General features: G+C 36.1%; 1 protein-coding gene across 4 annotated transcripts in view; it reads left to right on the top strand.

Moving 5' to 3' along the window:
• The window catches only part of LOC136852624 (uncharacterized), a 51,360-nt gene that overhangs the window by 23,783 nt on the left and 5,171 nt on the right, over positions 1 to 22,406 (top strand). Inside the window, exons 1-2 of one of the 4 annotated variants that reach the window (XM_067127569.1) lie at positions 5,861 to 6,970; positions 15,088 to 15,199. In XM_067127569.1, coding sequence (XP_066983670.1) covers positions 6,034 to 6,970; positions 15,088 to 15,199 — 1,049 coding nt within the window. In that variant the 5' untranslated portion in view covers positions 5,861 to 6,033. Of the gene's footprint in view, positions 1 to 5,860; positions 6,971 to 8,568; positions 9,964 to 11,599; positions 11,897 to 15,087; positions 15,200 to 22,406 lie in introns of those variants that run through there. The other 3 variants (XM_067127552.1, XM_067127561.1, XM_067127578.1) reach the window with 3 other exon arrangements.

Raw genomic sequence — 22,406 nt, forward strand, 5'->3', positions numbered from 1 at the left:
CTTAAACAGCCATCGATGTGTGGTCAGAAACATTTTATGCTAATTACTGAAACCGTCCTCGAACGCCACGACCATTTCCATAGCAAAATTGATTCTGAATAAATTAAACCTACCAAACTGTGATATACTGTCATTCAAGCGTTCCCCAATTCCTACATAGCAATTACCAGAAATTAAATGTAGAAATTTGTAAATTTCTAAACACAGATGAAGTAATGCGAGCTTCCTTTTTAGAACATACACAAGGATGCTGTTGCAGTATTCACTGATGGGTCTCAATCTGATGCTGGCATTTATTTTGGAGCTATTCTCCCAGATACTGTACTGAGGCAGCTGTTCTCTGTGCAGACCATCATCAATTTTTACTAAAGAATTATATGAAACTTTAACATTTTTACAAGAAACTGTAATTTTAGGCAAGAAAAACTAGGCAATTGCTAGTGACTCCCATAGAGTACAGCAATCTCTTTCAATCCGGATGAAAGTAAATGAGGCCTAGCTAACCTAGTGGCAAAGTCTGGCGCTTTTAAGTTTCCAGAATGAGCTGGACCCCTTAGCAGAATACGGCTTATTTATATCAAACTTAAGTAACTGGGCACCATCTCAAGAGCTTTTATGAATTTAATTTGCTTTGCAACTTATGAATTTTATATTTGTTACATTTGATAGCATTATGTGAAATGTTATTCTATGATAGTATGAGTCTCTCTATGTGTAACTATTTAAAAAAAAAAGGGGGGGGGAGATTTTACTTACATTTTTCGGCGTATATGACTTCTGTTGCTGGGTCACCAAATAATTTATTATAAATCAATCACTCAATCTCAATAAAAAAAGTAAAAAAAAAAACTTTTAAACATGCTTTTATTAAAATGCACTAAAAAGAGGGAGGAGGGAGGGAAGAGAGGGGAAGGGAGAGGAAGGGAGGGGAGGGGAGGGAGGGGGGAGGGGAGGAGGAGGGGGAGGGGAGGAGGGAAGGGAGGGAAGAGGAAGGGAGAGAGGGGGGAGGGAGGGGAGGAGGAAGGAAGAGGAGGGGAAGGAGAGGAGGGAGGGAGGGGAGGGGAGGGGAAGGGGAGGGAGGAGGGGAAGGGAGGAGGGAGAGAAGAGGGGAGGGGAGGGGAGGGGAGGAAGGGGGGGAAGGGGGAGGGGAGGGGAGGAGGAGGAGGAAGAGGGAGGAGAGGGGAGGACACAGCTAAATTAACACTTGATCTTGTGCTGGGAGAGGGGATGGAAGAGGGAAGTGGGAGTTGTTATGTAGAAGACGGATTCTACTGAGTCAAAGAAGTTGTGAAAAATCCAAAGTTTCATACAAATCCTAAGATACTGGGAGAAAGTTAAGTATACCTTAGTTTTACCAGACCACTGAGCTGATTAACAGCTCTCCTAGGGCTGGCCCGAAGGATTAGACTTATTTTACGTGGCTAAGAACCAATCGGTTACTTAGCGACGGGACCTACAGCTTAGTGTGGAATCCGAACCACTTTACTGGGAGAGGTCATTGCAGGGTCACTAGAGGTCACTGCTGACATGCTGATCATGTAAGGTTGTATTGTCACCAGGACTGAGAAACCATGCAAAATTTCAAGTCCATCGGACAAAGGGAACAGGTCGAAAATTGAGTTGCAAGATTTGAGGACAGACAGACAGATGCAGAAGTCAAGTTAAATAAAAGCATGTAAAAACCAGTTGGCATAGTTGGAAATACACATCATATTTACGTATTATGGACTTTCTAGCAAAAAAAATTTAATAATGAAAGTAAAAAATGAAATATAAATTATCAAAATAAATAAAAATAAAATAAATGGAACGTCAGCAACATGTAAAGGTAACTTATATTTCCGACCATTTATATTCAGTCCTGACGTAATTGCTAATGGCGAAGAAACAGCTGTTAGCAACAAGAATTAAATGGAGGAAAACACACAAAACCTTTCATTGTTCCACATTCTTTGGAGGCTTAAATTTCAAGTCAATGGTCCCTGTAGGCTTGTTCCACATGAATGGAGATTCATCTTCTGGATGATGATAATAATAATAATTTGTATAGAGTCTTCTCTATCCTTCTAATTATTGCTTTTTCTCTGCTATTGCATCGGGCGAGTAACGTTCCGATGTTATTCATCTCCAGGAGGGAAATAGTCGAAATTCAGGGATTCCATATATACGTGTATTTAAATATGGAGGACATAATCTGTAGAGTTTTTTTTACTATGTATGTATTGTCAATTAAAGTATACAATTATTTCGCCAACGTTTCCTAAGCCGTGATCATACCCAGTTGGAACTGGGAGAAACGTTGGCGAAAATATAATAGTATACTTTAACTGACAAAATTATATATACATTGTAAAAAAAACTCTACGGATTATGGCTTCCATATTTAAAAATAGGGATCTATGGAATCCCTGAATTTCGAGTATTTCCCTCCCGAAGATGAATAACATCGGAACGTTACTCGCCCCATGCAGTAGCAGAGAAAAAGTAATAATTAGAAGAATAGAGAAGACTCTATACAAATTAAATGCAGGTGATGCAGCAATTTCATTCAACATTACTTGCTTAACAGAAGGTTTTCTCCCGAAATAATTATAATAATAAGCACACCTGAAGGAATGAATACATACATACATACATACATTCATACAGACATACATATATATATATATAATAATATATATATATGCATATATATATATATATACATATATTATGTATATATAACATATATATATATATATATATATATATATATATATATATATATATATATATATATATATATATATATGATATATGGTTTTAATCTGGCCCAGAAGTCAACTTGGCTGATTTAAGGCCACAGAATTATTCTAACTGAGATTCACAGAAACTTACCATGGAGGAGGGGCCCCTCCATGGTAAGTTTCTGTGGGGGTGGGTGGTAGCATCTAACTGCTAGCTCTGGGTTCAGACAAAAGCATATTGGAGAAAAAATGTCGGTTTAGGGCCTTCTTCAAATGAGGGAGTGATATAGTAAACACTTAGGGTTCACATAACTAATTACATTTACATTAAACAAAATCAGAAGAATGGGGATGGTAATGGACAGGGGAACAGAGTCCTGTCAATCAATCAACACAATCAAAGATCCAATGATACACAAGGGGGCCTGATAATGGGCACACAATGGGTCAAAACACACGATAATGAGATAGTCCCACGGATGATATCTTCTTCAGGAGATGGGGATTCAAAGACGCCAGCAATGGAGGGTAATAATGAAGGGAGTCACCACAAAAGTAGCTTCTAGACCAGCCATAATAAGCAGGGGACAGCTCGAACAAGAGTCAAGTGTCCTGGGTAGGTCATCCAATGCCTCTGATGTTGATCTGAGGTTCTGAAAGTGGTCCGCCCGTGCAATGCCCTTTCATAACGTCGGAGGATTAAGATTTCGCTCCATCCAGGTGGCGTTGTCTTCGTTGGTACTCTATTTTCTATAGAGGGCTTGCATGTGGCGTTTGGGGGGGCGGGCTGCCTTGCGAGGTCACTCATGTCCAGGTGTCATAGCGCCAGCACGTGTGGACAGTTGCAATGGTCTGGCTCGCTTTCTCTCGTGAGTCACTCCCGCGCTGGCAAGGATCAATCTCCGTAGGACCACACCTGGAATTAAGGTCTCAGGCAGCTCACTTAGTCAAAGGAAGGTTAAAGCTTACTCAAGGGATGGGTGAGAGAAATATCAAAAGGGGAGAATTATTCACCCACAGCTTCTTTATTTATTATGAATCCCAAGAACTTTAAATATTAACTCTTATGCTTTATTGCTTTATATTACGGTAATTGTGAAAGGAGGGTTGGTGAGGGGTTTCCCTCGCAATCTAATATATATATATATATATATATATATATATATATATATATAATGGTGTGTGTGTGTGTGTGTGTACTGCATATATATATATATATTATTATATATATATATATATATATATATATATATATATATATATATATATATATATATATATATAATGTATGTATTCCTTCCAGTGTGCTTATTACTATTATTATTATTATTATTATTTTTATCATTTTTATTATTCAGAAGATAAACCTCTATTCATATGGAACAAGCCTACAGGGACCATTGACTTGAAATTCAAGCCTCAAAGGAAATATGGAACAATGAAAGGTTTTGCGTGTTTTCTTCCATTTAACACTTGTTGCTAACGGCTGTTCCTTCGCCCAATGGTGATTACGTCAGGATTAAATATAAATGATCGGAAACATGTGTTACTTTTACATGTTGCTGATGTTTCATTTATTTTATTTTTATTCATTTTTTTATATTTAATTTTTATTTATTTTTATAATTTATATTTTATTTTTACTTTTATTTTAAAAGCTTTTTAATTATATTATATATATATTGCTCATGTGTTCAATATTTGCACACACACACACATATACATATATATATATATATATATATATATATATATATATATATATATATATATATATATATATATATATATATAATATATATATATATATATAATATATAGATATAGATATACGTTTCATATATAAATATATAATTATATAATATATATATATATATACATACAGTATATATATATGAAAATATTGAACGCATGAGCACATTTCACAGAAATAAATTTGTAACTCACACTAGGAACGAACCTTGGTCTCCCATATGACAGGCCAAGGAGGTAGTGACAGACCTAACAAAGTTTTACAAGAAGTTGGAACCTCTGTACTCCATACCTGAGGTTTTTCCCAGACAGGCTTCTGAAACCTAACAAGCCAGCAAATTTCACCCAATATCCCGACCCCATCAGCGAGTCAGTCGCTATCATTTCATTCACCGTGAGATATGATGGAAATGATGAAACATATGAGCAAGTGTTTCATAGAAATAAATTTCTGACTCACACCGGGAACAAACCTTGATAGGTCCGTCACTACCGCTCTGGCATGTCATTCGGGAGACCGAGATTCATTCCCGGTGTGAGTCAGAAATTTATTTCTGTGAAACAAGTGCTTATGTGTTCATACTTCCTAACGTATCTCACGGTGAAAAGAGTAATTCGAATGAAATGGTGGCAAGTTGGCTAAAATTTGATGGTATATGGTACATAGGTTCCAACTTCTTGTATGACCTTGGTTGGTCCGTCGCTAGCACCTTGGCCTGTCACCTGGGGGAGCGAGGTTCATTCACAGTGTGTCAGAGAAAAAAATGTATATATATTATATATATTCACTGTATATATATAATATACACATATGTATACAATACAAATATCCATGGAATTAACTCAAAGATAGATATTCCCATACTTGAACGAGTGAAGATGCCACTTCAGATTATGCCTTAAAATGATGGTAATGGTCTAGAGCAGGGTATTAGGTCCCAATAGCCTGTTCCACTTGAAATCTTATAATTTTTTATCTCTTCCTTTTTAGTTCTTACACTGACATCTTGGAAGATATAGGTTCACTACTTCTTACACCTTTAGCTCCCACTATTTTCTTCTCTTTTCTGTTCTTTATTAACAGGAAAACTGGTTTCTGCCTGGGTTTTTCAGTCTGTAGATTTTTTTCGGAAGTTTGCTGGCTGGCTAATAATAACTATCATGAGAAAAAGACCATGATCACATTCGATATACGTGAAGTATCATAATACCGTACTCCTATACTTAAAGAAAAAAAAAAAAAAAAAAAACCATGTCCTCATGGTACTTCGAAAGTGGGGCATCATTATCACGTCATACGATGGCATCGTTACATTAAACGTGAATGATCAGTGGAGATAAAGACGATGATCCACTTCACATTCGGAATTTTATCTCAACACAGTACTTGTAACACCTGAAAAGGTATTCTGGCCTCGGCGTCGACAGTTCATCTCTTACCTGTGTAAGGATCGTTCTTGGCGATTTTAAGACTACTCTAGAAAGTTTTATAGGTGGAAGGAATCAAACTTAGTTATCTGTGAATGTGGGTATCTAGTTAAAATACCAAAGAATAATGAAGGCCTTTTGCTTTCTTTGGATGACAATACTGATGCTTCCCTCAAATGAAGGGAAATCTTTAAGTGTTGAGCAACATCTCACAGCATCCGGTTACCCGCAGAGTAAGTCGCGCATACAGAAAAGGGATATGGATTACTTTTATGACTACAATTATGATTATGGTGAATATGACACTCCTGAAATTGTTTTAACTATACCCCCTCCCACGCCTCCACCAACAAAGACAACAGAGCAGTCCCATTTCGATGGCTTCGAAACCTTCATGGATGGTTTGAAAAAATTACAGGAAGCTCTTGACAATCCTGACTATGACTGGGGCAAAGTAAAGAAGACTCCCGTTGATTCTGTTACTGACCTCCCTATGGTTACGCCCTCAGCAGAGACTTATACCCCTCCACCTGACATCCATGAGCTTTTAGTTTTGATCGGAATTCTGCAACAACTGAGCCTTAGTAAACAGCGTACTACCACTACACCGTCGCCTAAAAACCTACTGGAAAGTGCAGAATTAGTGCTGGGCCGTATTTTCCACGCTTTAAATGTGGAAGTTCCCCCAGAGGAAAGACGCCAAATACTTTTCACACTAGCTCCAAAAGGGAATGAAGGTTCAGTGCAGGAGGCTGTAGCTGAAGTCTCTCAGTTATTTCAACAACTCTTTGGCGAACCAGCTGTATCGTTACCGCCACCTGATATGGCATCCCTTGACGACTCAGCTATGCTTCTCAATATGACAATGCAATTAATGGAGAATATTGAAGATGAATTTGAAAGGAAAATACGAGAGGAAGAACATCGAACTGAAAGCAGCACTGACCATTATGAAAGACTTCGCTCCATCATTCAAGAACTGCACTCACTGTCAGGTGGCCTTGTAAAACAGACAACGAGAAGACAAGTACGGCCTACTGCAACTCCAAGACCTACAGCAAACAGTAGGTGTACTTCACAGTTATATAACATGTTGATAATCTGTTCCAGTTATTTTCATAATTTGATGCAAGTTGACCAGCTCTCTTCTGGTATATCAATGTATTTCACACAAAAATTCCTGGCCTGTTGTTCAAGTTTTTTACCGTGGTTATTTTACTGTTATTGAAGTAATCTTCAACACTAATCTGGTATTTGGACTGAATACTTTTCCATAATGTCCCTTGCGTGTGAGTGGGTCTACTAAGAATTATCTTGATATGTGTGGTTACTGTGCTATGCAGATGAACTACTTTAGTCTTGTCTACCCAGCATCTGAGTATTATTCTTTTGCTAGATCTTCTGCAACACTTTGAGTATTAACATTAAACTGCATGGCGATAAGTCTACCATTACCAGTAAGAAAACTGATACACGATCTAAATACTATGACATTCCATACGAATGTTATTTATTCAAATGCATTATCCTCCGAGTTTATTGTGAATTGCATGTATTTTCCACTGTCCTGCTCATTGTGGTACCTGATATTAATTATGTTTGGAATGTAATGATCAGCTGTCTGTAAGAAGTTTGGTTCTAGCTAAAAATTCTAGATTCAGTAGTTAAGAAGCTTGGTTCTACCTAAAAATTCTTTATTTAAGTTGGAACATTTCATCATTTCATTAGGCAATTAATCATGTTAAATTTAATATTCCCAATGCTTATATTGTTCCATCTTTTAAGCCTTTTCATTTATAAATTTCAACTTTCCCACTCAACATCATCTCAAAAATCAGTTCTTACTGGGCTTTTGATGTGACATTATCATCTGTATCACAACTATAATTATGACAAGGTCAGTATATCTGCACATAATCCATTTCAAGTTTCCCTAATTACAATTACTGTCTTTCTTCTCCTCACAAACCTTACAGGAGTAACATTTGTTCGGAATTTATTCTGCAAGTCAGCCTCTTCCTTCCACCTTATTTTACTTTTTATCACAACAGTACCCTTCCTAAAAGTCTTTATGAACTTTCTATTACTAACCTTTTCACCTAATGCTTTGTGTTGTCCACAAACATTTCTGTCGTCATTTGTACTCAAAGCCTTTCTTTTCCTAATTCACACACTTTTTAAGTCCTGTTTTCCTCATCTTTCATTATCCCACGACCTATTTCGTTAATTAATAAAGGTGCATAATTTCTTTTACCTCATTTTATGCAATTTCAGCATTTCTTGCTGTATTTCTATCATCTTCACGGCATCTTCCCTTATATAAAAACAGAGGCCTCATAAGAATGTGCCTCTTTCCTTTCGGGCACCACCTAAATCAATCACAGTTAACACATCCTAAAATATGGGAGTTGAAAAATACAGAATGGAAGCCATCCAATGTCCCAGAGTTTTCTACATCAGTTGCTGGTTAGAAAAATTATGATCAAGCCTATCAATGCACATTTCGTGCATGCACAGCATACTAAGTGGCATTACTGGAAACAATCAAAGAATGTGAAAAAACACACTGCAGGTTTACACAATACTTTTACAAATGAGTCATTTTTTTAACGAGATAACGCTTCTGATAACTAGAAATGCTGAAGTGTCCTTCATATGCAACACTATCATACTACCAGATCAGTAACCCACATATCGGGTATGTGCCGTCATTCAATACCCTAAGAGATGAAGTATAGCATACTGATAACTTGTTTCTTACTCAAGATTCTTCTACCATCTTCCATGTGCATTAGTGTGTCTAAAGTACCAAGAACCCACGGAAAGGGAGTAAACAGTGAAACACTTCGAGCTACTGAACAAGGGATAAATCATAAAATTATTGCATCACTAGTGGATATAAACAGGGAAATTGAAACGCGTACAAGTAGAGATGAATCGTATGGCAAAGTGCATGGATGTTTTAACAAACACCCCATGAATAAGATTAGTGTGAAAAGCAGCACTGATGGCGAGTCAGAGACAATTAAACGACAAGTGATTCAAGGTGCAACACACACAGGCAGATATGCCTCGGGCTATGAAGATACATCAAACGGTAAAAATAACAAAACGTCCGCTAAATTAATCAGCCTTCTGGAGAGCGTGCTGAATCTTCATTCTGGTGTAGAGCAAACCACTGACACGGAAGAAGCTGTCCTACCAACAGAAGTGAAAGCCATTCCTACAAACACAAACAGCACTGATTTGTCTGCAGTTGTGGATGATTTGTTTAAGGTGGTGACATTCAAAATATCCCGTGAGGCTTTTTCAAAGCTGTTCTTTCCAGATGACTCCAACAGATACAGTAATGCATCTAATAAGCTTACATCTAAAACGAACTCTAATATAATGAGGGAGAACACTTTTCCCCAAAAACCAGTGGAAAATGAGAGAACTATTAAGACTGAAATTAGAAATAGGAAAGTTCCAGATGAAAGACTTGCAGGAGAGAAAGAAAACACCGCTCTGTCACAATTTGATAAAAACTATCAAATAAAACACCATAACAGAGAGAAGAATATCGAGACAATTTTGAAAGATATGGACGAATTAATTGCTAAGCATTTTGGAAGAGTTAAATCACACAGGCTGACAGCAACCACAAGATCCCCATTACATATGGACGCAATACTACAACAAATGCAAATTTTGATTGATTCTTCTTCGGAAATTTCTTCAGAGCATTCAAGTAACTACATCAAAAAGTTTGAATCGACAGTAAAACAAGATCATAAAGGTATGCCCGAAATAATTGATGAGATGGATAAACTTCTACACGTTGAAGGAGTGAAGCCTTCCTCGAAAACTTCGTCTGCATCGGATTTCCAGAGCATCCTTGATCAAATGGAGGCAGTCACTCAGGAACAGAAAAAATTCGCAGCCAATGAAGGAACATCGGGCGCCTTACGGAGCAGAAGGCGAAGAAGTTTATGGGAAAAGGACCGCAAAAACTATCTGTCCCGTTCGAGATTGTTAGTACCGCCTACGAAGTATCGTTCTTTTCTCAGCACTAAAGGTGATTACAGAGATCTAGTCTTATAATTCAGTCAGTAAACAGTCTCCGTAAAATCATTCCGCAACATTGTCACCGTACTACTTTATCATCACATTTCATAAAGACGCCATTTAAATTAACCATTACCTATTTCGAAGTGACCTGTGTCCCGACAGGATAGGTGAAAGACATACTGAAAAAGCATAGATACTTAATTCCTACTTCACATTAAATTAACTAACAACTGGTAATTCGTATACAGAAAACCATAAATTATCGTGATGCTTTAGAATTTGTCTAAGGAACCAACCATCCAACTGGAGAGTGACCTAAGTGATAAGAGGCTTGTTTATGAAGATACCTCTTTATCTCTAAGAGCTTAATCTATCAAGTACAGTACTTGCTGGCGATTTGAACCTTGGCGCTGCTTAAGCCCTGATCATGGTCCTGATAACATTAGCCGAGACAAAATCACACTATACGTTAGCAATAAAAATACCTTTCATTCAACACTGTCTTCAGGCAAATTAATTCAGTGTTCAGAAAACACTGCATATAAATTAATATGTAAGAAACAAAGGCAAATTACATGGCCTCACTACAGAGAGATCGTGACGTATAAATATGTTTACAGATTATCCAGGATGAAATATGATCTAAAACTTGTTTTGCAAAAGTATTTCATGTTCAGTATTTTGAGAAGTTTTAGAGTACATTGGAAAAACAGCGTTTCTTAACAATCACAAGGAAAATGTTGCCAAGGCATTAACATCTCCCTCAGAAACCCCAACATTCAGTAACACTCCCTCACATAAAATGAAAAGTCCCGAGCTGCTACCTGTAGTCAGAAAGAACCGTGAGAAATTCTGCGAAAAACATTTCGTGTAATACTGTCAAACGTTACAAAAAATTTATCCATAACTTACACTTATATTAAACACAAGAAAATACATACGATTTCTAAAATTCTAGTTACCTGAAATTACAGAAAATCTAAATGGGACTTCAAAATGGTAATAAAATTGACTAACCTGATGAATATCGTCATAGCATAGGCGTCTGATTTTCGGGTATTACCTAATTATGTTCCGGTAAGACAGGCATCTGGAAAAATCATAGCATTGAAATTAACATTTCAGACTAGACTTTACACATTCACACACATACACACACACACACACACATATATATATATATATATAATATATATATATATATATATATATATATATATATATATATATATATATATATATATATATACAGAGGGTGACTAGATAAAAATAAAACCACAGTCCCCAATATGTTCATCTTTTAGCTGATGAAGTAAGAATGAAACCGACATACAAACGTTCCACATCATCAGCCATTTTCTCTATCCACACAAGTGGCTCGCCCATATCATATTGGACGCTCCAAGCATTCTTTCAGTTCCTGGATACTTAGACACTCATGTTGCAAAATATCTTGTACAACAAGCAGCGAACACCTTTCTGCCACCTTCCCTTTCCTTACAAAATGTTCCAGTCACATACAGTTTCATCAGGCTATCAACTTCCATTCTTTCCATATGACCAAACCATTTCAAAATACTTAGATACAATTTTTCACCCATGCTCATCTTTATTCTAAATCTTTGTCGTATCTACTTTTTCAGACTTTCTTAAACATTTCAACTCAGCAATTTCGACCAGTTTTCTTACATTCGCCTTGAACATCTACACCTTGTTACAAATAATATCTCAAGACTGCCATCAAAGGACACAAAACCAGTCACGCTACAAACGATCTGTTGCTCCCAAGCATGAGAGGTAATGACGCATACAAACTGACCCAACTCTTCCTGCTTTGTAACTCAAGGAGACTGGGTTTTGATCAGGTCTATTCAAACAATCAAACAGCTGGTACCTTGAAAAAATGTTAAAAAAACAGAACAAAAATAAAACTTTCAAATGAAAAAAGTTAAATGTTTCCAAGCCTACAGTAATAAAAACAAACTGAATTTTTCAAGGGATGTCTGTGGTACAACACTGAGAGCACATCTAGCTCCAAGTAGTAGAGCAAAACCTAGAGACTATTCTGTGGGTAAACAAAATAAGCCTTGATTTCCAAATCTGTGCATGAAAAACCAAGGCAAAGAAATTTTTCTCAGCAAAGTTACAATTGTAATATAACACTAAAGAATATGAGCCCAATTATCCTTTTGCTCAAGCCAGTGATAATCTCACTGTTTTTATCAATTAATTTCAGGTTTCATATCAAATGATAATCATCCTTATCTCTACTGGCATTCATCAGGGATCTGTTCTCCCCCCTACCACTTTTTCACATTTTAACTCTACAAGCCCACTTTTGTCATAACTTCTCATATGCAAATTGTTCTTCTTTCCACGATAAATCCTCTTCCATTTCGTCTACCTCAGATATTTACTCTTAATCTTGCTTAATCGTGGGTAATTCTTTTAACGAAGATTGGGATAGAATTTCTATATGGGGCTGTAGCAACTTGCTTTATTTCAATACTTTTAAAACAACTTTTCTTTTCATCTATTTGTCCCACATTCTTTCTAAATTCACAATGTTTTATGGATTTTGAAATTTTACAAGTGGTCCAACAACATTTTGAAATTCGAAATTAAGTACGAACATGTCTTATAGGGTAATGGCCTGGCTGGTCTAAGAAACTGAGTGAGGATCTCAGGTTCTGCATGTAAATTAAAGCAGCACCTTCAAGCTTCATGTGGAACTTTGCTCTCTTTGTGTAGTGTACTCTACACGCCTGAGGAGGGTCCCCACACTGTAATCCTCTTAATATTTTACAGATATAATTTTGGGTGTATTTTCAGGACTTTCTTGACTGTATGCCTTATACACTCTCGTCCTTGTCAGGCCTCACAGTCCTACAAATTCAATAGTTGCAAACTCATGGGTCAAGAAATTTGATCAATCTGCCACACAATTCACTTCCAGATTGTACTGTGGGGGGGAAGTCCATTAATAAATTCTATTGCGGGAAAAAGCATCTTTTGGGTACCATTTCCTGTCTTGGTCCCTGCAATATAAAATAAATTTCCTTTGTTAGACTTTCAAAATTTTTATAATTGTTGATCAATGTGTACAGGCATCAAATCAACTTATAAGGCCTCTCAGCTTTCTTAAATAATCAAGTTTTTACCGACTTTATTTAAGAGATCATTTGTTTGGAGTAATACTGGCAAGGTGCTAAAATGTTTTCTTCAAAGTCACCAAGAAAGGTAAATTGATGTTTGAATTACCATTTCTGTTCAATTTCCCAACAGTCCTTAACTTCAGCTGCAATTATATAAAGACCAGATGTGCAAGTAGAATTACCAATACCAACCCAATTAAGTAACATAAGCCTCCTTCCTCTTTCAGCATCATAAAGGATAGTACAGAACTGTCCGGTACTTTACAGGCTGCTTGTATGAATGTGAGCACGTACTTGCAAACTGCCAGTTTAATCATCGACAACGAAAACTGCCTTCTAATACTATACAATTTTATAGTTCTTGATAGTGTACACGTTTTCTTAACCTTGTTCACAACTTATTTCTTATGAACTAGTACAGGTGAACCTAAATACAAAGCCAACATCACTGAGAGTTTACTGTATGTATATATATATATATATATATATATATATATATATATATATATATATATATATATACATATATATATATATATATATATATATATATATATATATATATATATGTATATATATGTATGTATGTATGTATGTATATATATATATATACACACAGGTGTCCAGTCTCTTTACAATTGAAAAATATTTTACAAAAGACATTGATGAGATATCTTAATCAGATTTGTTCTATGTACTCACCAGTTATCAAAGTTTTTAACCGTATTGCATTTGTGTATTTCAGGTACCCTGTTGATGAAAGAGGTACTGTTAAATACACCCCTAAAAAATGGCTACTACTCAAGAAAGGACACAATGTGTGTCATGGTTTACTGAAACAAAATCAGATACCCAGACTCAGCAAAACTACAGAGCTAAGCATGGACAAGATTCACCATCACGTCTGTCAATTCGTGCATGGAACAAGAAATTTATGGACAGAGACAGTGGATAAATGAAGGAGTTGACAACCAAGAACATCTGAGGAAAACATTGATCGTGGAAGCCAAGCCTTTGATCATTCTCCTACATAGTCCATCTGTACTGCTGCCAGACACTTACAGCTACCACATCCAACAGTGCACAAAATCCTGGACAAGAACTTGTGGTTGTATGCTTACAAAGTGCAACTCATACAGGCACTTAAGCCAAATGATAAACCAAGACGAAAAGTTTGCAGTTAACATGCTGGAATGAATTTCTGCGGAGGAAATGTTCCTCAACCGAGTTTGTTTTAGTGATGAGGCAACCTTTCAGGTTTCAGAGAAACTGAACACACAGTGTGAGAATCTGTGGATCAGGGTATCCCCATGTGACTAGGGAACTTCACCAAGATAGTCCAAAGGTGAATGTGTGGTGTGGGATCATGTGCAATCAGATCATTAGTCCATTTTTCTTCGACATCAATTACTGCAGATGTTTACCTTGACCTTTTGACTGAATATGTGGCACCACAATTAGATGACCCTTAACCAACTATAATTTTCCAGCAAGATGGTGCTCCACCACATTAGGGACTGCATGTTCGTGGGTTCCTAAATCAAACATTTCCAGCCTGGTGGATTGGAAGGGATGGCCCAATTCCCTGGACTTCTTTCTATGGGGTTAAAGATATCATGTATCGAACAAAGATGCAGGACATCACTAATCTCAAGCAAAAGATCATCAATGCCATTGCCACCATTGATTAGGCTATGCTACAGCAAATATGGCAAGAAATCGAGTACTGTCTTGATGTGCTTCGTGCAACTGATGGTGCCCATATAGAGGTGTACTAAATGAGGCAAAAATACTTCAATATCTACTCATTTTGTAATAATTTCTGCAAATTCGTCTGTTCATTTGCTGTTGTAATATTTTTTCTAAATTGTAAAGTGACTTTACGGACACCCTGTATGTGTATACAGTGTGTATATATATAATTCAGATTTTCATTAAGTCGTACGTTAAAATTGTTTCAATATTCTGTTTTACAGAACCGAATCAAGAACTGTGTACACTTCCTTTTGTAGATGTTGCTTACAAAGTATGCATCCTCCCTGTCCTGGATCGACAACTTTCATGGCACGACGCTCGTCAGTACTGCAGGTATGAATTTTCTGAACAATTAACTTGGTTTTTGAGTGAACTGTGCATCCTCATCGAATCTTGGGTAGTTGGCGGCCCAAAAAAAAAAAGAAAAATCTACAATTCAGCAGTATTTTTAAATTTGTTCAAGGATATGGTCTGGTTTAGAATCTATTTCCCTTCTCGAAAACCCCTATCTTTAGGGTCTATTTCTTCATCATTTTCACTGTTCGCTATATATTCATACCATTTCCAAGGGTTGTGACTCTTAATCAAGTATAAATACTAATGTATTGACTTGACAACGTTTAATCTAGATTTTTCATAATAAATTATGTTGTTCATCATACATTTCTGTGGTCTATGAACATGGTGTTATACCCAACTTTATAATTAATATTCAATCAGTTAATCTGATGAAAAAGAGTGCAACCAACTAGTGTGATCTCTTCAACGAAAAAGATGACAATGTGTAAGTAATGCACTCACATTATAAGGACTTTGGCCACCCACATTAATAGGTGACGCCTTCAGAGGCACTGATTAACGTCAAATTGCTTTAATGCCAACATAGGTCATTGACGGCTTTAAGATGACACACGACAATGATAATGGTAACCAACATTGCTTGTTATTTCAGCAAGTTCACATTGTTTGGTTTTATGTACAGCCCTACACAGGGATGATTCCCTCTCTGGCGGGCCCATGTACGTTTTCAAAACGAGGTGCTTCTTATATATTTTATGAATGTCTTTCAGTGTTTCTTGTCAGTATCGCAGCTCCTGCAGAATAGGAGAGTCTTTAGTTCCTTTTTAAATTTGCATTCTTCTTCTTGTATGCTCTTCACTTCCAGCGGTATCTTGCTCTATAGTCTTGGTGCGCAGTGTACAAATACTCTCTCGCCTGACTTACAATTTCTTCTAGGTTCAAATAGCCTATATGATTCGCTTGCATGTCTGATTACAATATTCATTCCGGGTCTAAAAAAGCTTAAGCAGTTTCTCAGATATGTTGGTTCATCATATTTTAGTGCTTTAAAGACTAAGTTAGTATTTTATATTCTATTCTAGCTTTTACTGGGAGCCAATGTAGCTCAATTATTGCTGGGGTTATTCTGTCACGGGAACGTAGTCCTGGCGGCTCTATTTTGTACTCCTTGCACTTTTCTTAGTAGGTAGTTAGGGAGACCGTAGTATATAACGTTGCAGTAGCCAAGCTTCGAAAGTATTTGGTTGCAAATTGCTGTTTTCCGAGTACCTTCGTTTAGGTATTTTCTAATAAATGCAATGTTTCTAATATCATAGAGGTTTTTGTAATATGCAATATACGGTTCTTCATCAACAATTTATTATTAATAAATACTCCTAAGTTCCTCACTGCTGCTAAAATATTTATTGTTGACGAACCAATAGTTATTCTTTTGAAGTGGTCATATTTTCGTAGTGCACTGTCAGATCCAAATAGCATACATTCAGTTTTGCCTTCATTAAGTATCAATTTCTTGGCCGACATCCATTTTTTGAAATCTTTCATTATGGGATCAATTTTACTAATGGTGTCTTCTAATGTTTCGACAGGAAAATAGAAATGGGTATCATCAGCATACAGTTTATACTTAACCTTGTGCTTATTTAGCATTCTAGATAATTCAGTTGTGTAAATGCTAAATAGCAGTGGACCAAGAACGCTGCCTTGGGGCAGTCCTTTTGTTAGGCTTTTCTTTTCTGATTTCACATTTGATATAACCACTGTAACCTTCCTATTTTCTAAGTAGCTTATGTACCATCTGTGTACGTCATCTTCGATGCCTACTACTCTCAGGTCTTCAAACAGTAGATTGTGGTCAACTGTGTGAAATGCTGCACTTAGGTCAAGCATAACCAGGATGCCACATTTTCCATTTGCCATAATTTCTACCATATATCATTTATAATTGCACGCAATGTTGTCTCTGTTGAGTGGTTTTTTCTGTATGCTGACTGATTATCAGGTATAATGTTGAGTTGTTTCAAGTGTTTCCATGTTTGTTTGTGAACTTCGGTTTCTATAAGTTTTGATAAGTACGACAGGTTCGATATTGGTCTATAGAAGCTTAGATTTTCTTTATCCCTTTTCCTTTATAGGCCGGCTTTATACAAGCAAGCTTTTCACTATTTGGGAAGGATGCCTGTGCTAGACTCATGTTGACAATATCAAAATATAGCTCCCTCAACTGATCAAAGTTGTTTGCCTCTTATATCACTTATGGGAAACGGGTCATTTTCACAATAGGTGTTTTTTACTTTTCTCATCATTTTGTCAAAGTCATTCATGTTAATTTCTTTAAACTTGACTGAATTTGCTATTTCTCGTTGCGATCACCAGGAGATCAGGAGGGATCTCCTTATCTAAACCATGACAGATTCTTTCAATTTTTTCTTCACCGGGAAATCAGGAGGGATCTCCTTATCTAAACTATGACAGATTCTTTCAATTTTTTCTTCAAAGTAGTTCACAAAGTTATCGGCCAGGTTTTTGTAGTCACTAGTTACATCAGGTAGAACTTTTTCTTTCTTGAGTCCCAATATTCCGGCTAAATTGTCATGGATTTTTGGAGGATTTTTCTCTACACTACACATTTTATTGTAACATATTTTCTTGGTTTTCATAATCAAGTCGTTGTAATGATTTCTAGCTGTTTTATACAGTGACCAATTTTCACTACTTCTTGATTCCTTCGATCTTTTCCATAGATCTTCCATTTTTCTTTTCTTTTTCTTAGCTTCACGTAATTCAGTTAAAACCATTTGGCATTTTCTTTATTTTCATATTACACTGTAGTATTACAGGAAAAGACATTCATTATTTGTCTTGTTACTTCTGGACTTTTATCGTTGTAGCTTGACGCCGATAAACTTTTGCTATAGAATGTAAAGCAGCTTACACATCTTGGTCGCCTGTCAAGGCATTCCTCAAATTCCACCTGCACTCCTGGCTTGTTTCTCTTATTTTCTTTATGCTCCCAACTATAAATTCATCAGCTTTAAAGTTTGTTTTGTTTCTGTACGTGATAGTTTTTTTTCAGTGTATAACCTTTCCAGATATTTATACCAAATATAACTAGTTTATGTATTGGATATATCACGCATTCAGGCTCAACTTGTGTCACTCACAATCTCGTTGTTTTTGTCTTGTATCACTAGGTCAATGGCATGGTTCAATAATGATTTAGTTTTTCACACCATTTACGAGGTCGTGGTTTTCAAGTAACTCGATAAATTCTTTGACATATTTGTCATCGTTATCTTCCAGATGTAGGATGAAGTCACCACAAATCAGTATATTTTTGTTACCAGCTATTAAGTCGAGGAAGTCACTGAATTCATCTAGGAATGATCCCTTACTTGTGCTTGTGGTTTATAAACCGTTATGATTTGTATGTGTTTGTTTGTGTGTGTACTTTCGGTGTTGATGTATTCAAATGTACTGAACACATTTTGGTTCATTATAGATACTTTGTACACTTTTTTGACAAAGACTCCCATTCAACCACCGCTTTTTTTCTCTCGGTACGTGGTAAAAGTTGTGACCCTGGCGTCATTTCGTTTATTTTAGAATAATCGCTTACATTATTGCTTAGCCAAGTCTCTGTTAGCATCCATATATCTAGGTTGTGATCATTTATAAGATTTCTAATAGTGTTAGTTTTATTTCCTACGGACTGTATGTTTATTAAATTCCATATCAGATTATTAGTCAAAGCCATGGTCCGTATTGTTTTTCACCTTTGACACATATTCTTTATATACTGTGCACTTACTGCCATCATATGTTTTCTGTTTAGTATAACTATGGCCTTTCTTTACACAATTTTTACATTTGAAGATGCTCCTAGCACATTCATTTGACTGTGATTTTCACCACATCTAGGGCAACCTTGGTCATTTCTACAATTTGTTGCGCTGACCAAATTCCTGACATTTATAGCATTGACAGGGCATGTAACAGTCGTATACTTTGCAACGGCTATACAGTGTACACAATTTGTCACCTCTATCATAGATAGCCTTTCGTATTTGTGATGTGCATTTGATGATATAGTGTTTATATTTGTCATCTTTGGCTATCATTTCCTTTACAATTTTCAGGTCGTCATTTTCAGAAATGAGGTTGCCTATCCATGGATTTTTCTTTACAATGTTATCGACAATGTCATCTTCATCCTTCGGGACACAGACTACTTTCATTTTTGGTTTAAGTTACCCTTCTCATTTACTGATATATTGCTGATTTTCTGAATCTCCATTTTTGCCTTTTCTAAGTTTTTCCTGTCTGGAAATCTTACAAACAAGTGTCCATCTCTTGTTGTTTTAACCTGTTCAACTGGCGCCGTTATTTTACTCATAATTTGTCTCTTTTCATTTGCTGATGTGCTCTCTTCGTTTGTAGATTTGATCAGAAGCACTTTTTTGGTCTTTAGTGACTCAGCATAAGTTTTGTCCCTGTTTGTCATGGTCTTTAAATCTATGTCAACATTGTCAATTTTGTTTTGGATTTAATCTATGTTGATCATTACATCACTAGTTTTCTGACCCGAATCCTGAATCAACTTTGTTAATATCTCTGTGCTTTCTTTATTTCTTCAAGTTCATCTTTACTGAGTTTTTTGTGTGTCCTTTGCTCAGGCCTCTTGCAGTTATTACAGATGCACAGTAAGTTATCACTACGAAGTATGGGTGTGTATCTGACCTCGATACTTGAGCATTCATAATGGAACCATGCGTCACACATTTCACAGCAATGTCCGCAGGTTGCTGAATCTCTTGATTTGGGTTCACTCATCCTTATCCAGTATTTTCTTTAGAGTTCCATCTTTACGTGCTGCTTCGATAATTATAAGATAATGTTGTATGACAGTTTGATCTTCCCTTTACTTGATTTAATTTCTAATGTTCATGCTTCCCTTTATTGATTTAATTTCTACAATATTTATTTTCTTTTTCCTTCCTCTTCTTCGTATTCACTTTGAACATCGCGCAAATCAGGCACTTTTACACAGAGTATTTCACAGACATGTCTTACCCGCACGATCGCCACTGTTTCCCAAAATGGCCACCAAGATTAAGGTATTCAAAATGCATATGTGGTCGATATAACTCTCCTGTCTTATGGTGTTCAAGAAAATGGGAATCATTCTCTGTAACTATAGATTTACAAGCAGAATCCAAGCACATCGGAAGTTCATGTGAAATGGTTAATAAAATAAAAAATAGCAAGAAACTTTGAATGTGTTCACGTCTGTTTGTGGTCCAAAACAACAAACATAACATTTAATAAACAAATAAATAAATATTTTTGCTATTAGCATAACAAATAACTACAACAATTAACATATTCATTTAGGGTTCATGAGAGAAATCACAAATGAAAAGCTTTTTGATTGCTTCTGCCCAGATCAGAGATATGGATTCGAGTCTTCTATGAAACTAGTCCTTTGCTGTCAGTTATGTTTACCAATAACTAGTTACCGAAAATTCTAGGCCAGATACCCATTATCATAGAAAATAGGTCTTGAAAAATGGGCATAGCTAGGGACAGAAGGGATGCTGCAAACACCCTTCAGTTAACCCTACAATGCACCATGTGGGCGCACTGATGGCATTAAGCCAATAACCCCTAATGGGGTGGCTGCAATGTAATGCTCACTGCTCCAGGAATCTTATTTCTGCTTTTAGCTTTTACTTTTAATACTGCCTGGAAGACTGCAATGATCATTACATAAGCATTTTAGTTTCTTTGTAGAATTACTGCCCATGAGTCTCAATATACAAATAAATAATGGAACAGTAGAGTAGCCATTTTGTCATTTCCTTCAAAAAGTCTGATAGGGTGGATAATAAATCAGAAAATGCATGTAAAATAAAAGATTACATGTGCTTAGTATCTAATATGCATTGCTTATATTATGAATTATGTCCAAAATGCATATGCATATATATAATTTATATATAATTTTATATATAATATATAGTATATATATATATATATATATACATATATATATATATTATGTGTGTGTGTGTGTGTATATATATGTATATATATGTATATATATATACCTTATATATATATATATATAATTGCAGCCTTGTGATCAAGCCACTTGTTTCCTTAACAAGAGAAACACGGTTCAGTTCCTGGAATGGACCAAACGATTTGTGCACATTTCATCAAAAGATAATGTGCCTCTGTTGAATTAATAATTGAAATGTGTACTTTGGAGGCTGTAGGAGTCAGGGGAAAACAAATGCCCGAAAATATTTCGAAAGGTCAGGGATATAACATCATGCAATTTTTATTATGTATCGATCTAGTTCACGATTGTGCTAACATCTTATGTTTATACCTAAAATCTTAAAAGTAGCTGACATCTAAAACATACCATTTAAATGTAAATCAAAATGAAAAGGCAAAAGTCTCCTGATCGACTAACTATCTACCATACTTTGAGTTTTGGAAGGTTAAGCTTCGCTCCTAAAGCCTATTCCACTCATAATACATGCCACAACTCTAGTCAAGGATTCTGAGACCACAGAGCTAAGGCACAGAAAAAAGAACAACAGCTAGGAAAGTAGCATCATTGGCGTATACAATCAGTTTGTTCTCCAGATCTTGCCACGTCACTAGTACGGATGATAAATAACAAAGGTCCCAAGAAGATTACCTTGAGGAACACCTGAGTTGACATTACTAAAGTTACTGTACTGGTAATCAAAACAGACCCTAAAAACATTAATAAAAGACCCACCGATTCCCAATAATCATAGCTTGCTGATAAGTGCTTCGTAATTCACATGGTCAATTAAAATCTAAAGTGACCACGTGTACTCTGCACACTCATCAAGAGCTCTCTGCAAGATGGTATACATTGACACGAGTGCATCACAAATACCAAGGCCTTTACAAAGTCCAAACTGTAATGTTGGTAGCAGGTTATTATCTTTAACAAACCTACAAAGCCACTTCCAAAAAATCTTTTGATAAAACAGGTAATTGAAATCGGCCTATATTCTCAGGAGCATGAAGAACGGACTTAGTCCCTTAGGTAATGCAGCAATGTTCCTCCAAACAAAAGGAAAACTTTCAAGTATAACTTTCTGAAAATAGTAGTAATCTTAGGAGTAATGAAATCAGACTTGAACCAAAAGTTATGCCATCTGTTAAGGGCAATATACAGCAGTATCCTTAG

The sequence above is a fragment of the Macrobrachium rosenbergii genome, chromosome 3, assembly GCF_040412425.1.
Source record: "Macrobrachium rosenbergii isolate ZJJX-2024 chromosome 3, ASM4041242v1, whole genome shotgun sequence".
Classification (NCBI taxonomy): domain Eukaryota; kingdom Metazoa; phylum Arthropoda; class Malacostraca; order Decapoda; family Palaemonidae; genus Macrobrachium; species Macrobrachium rosenbergii.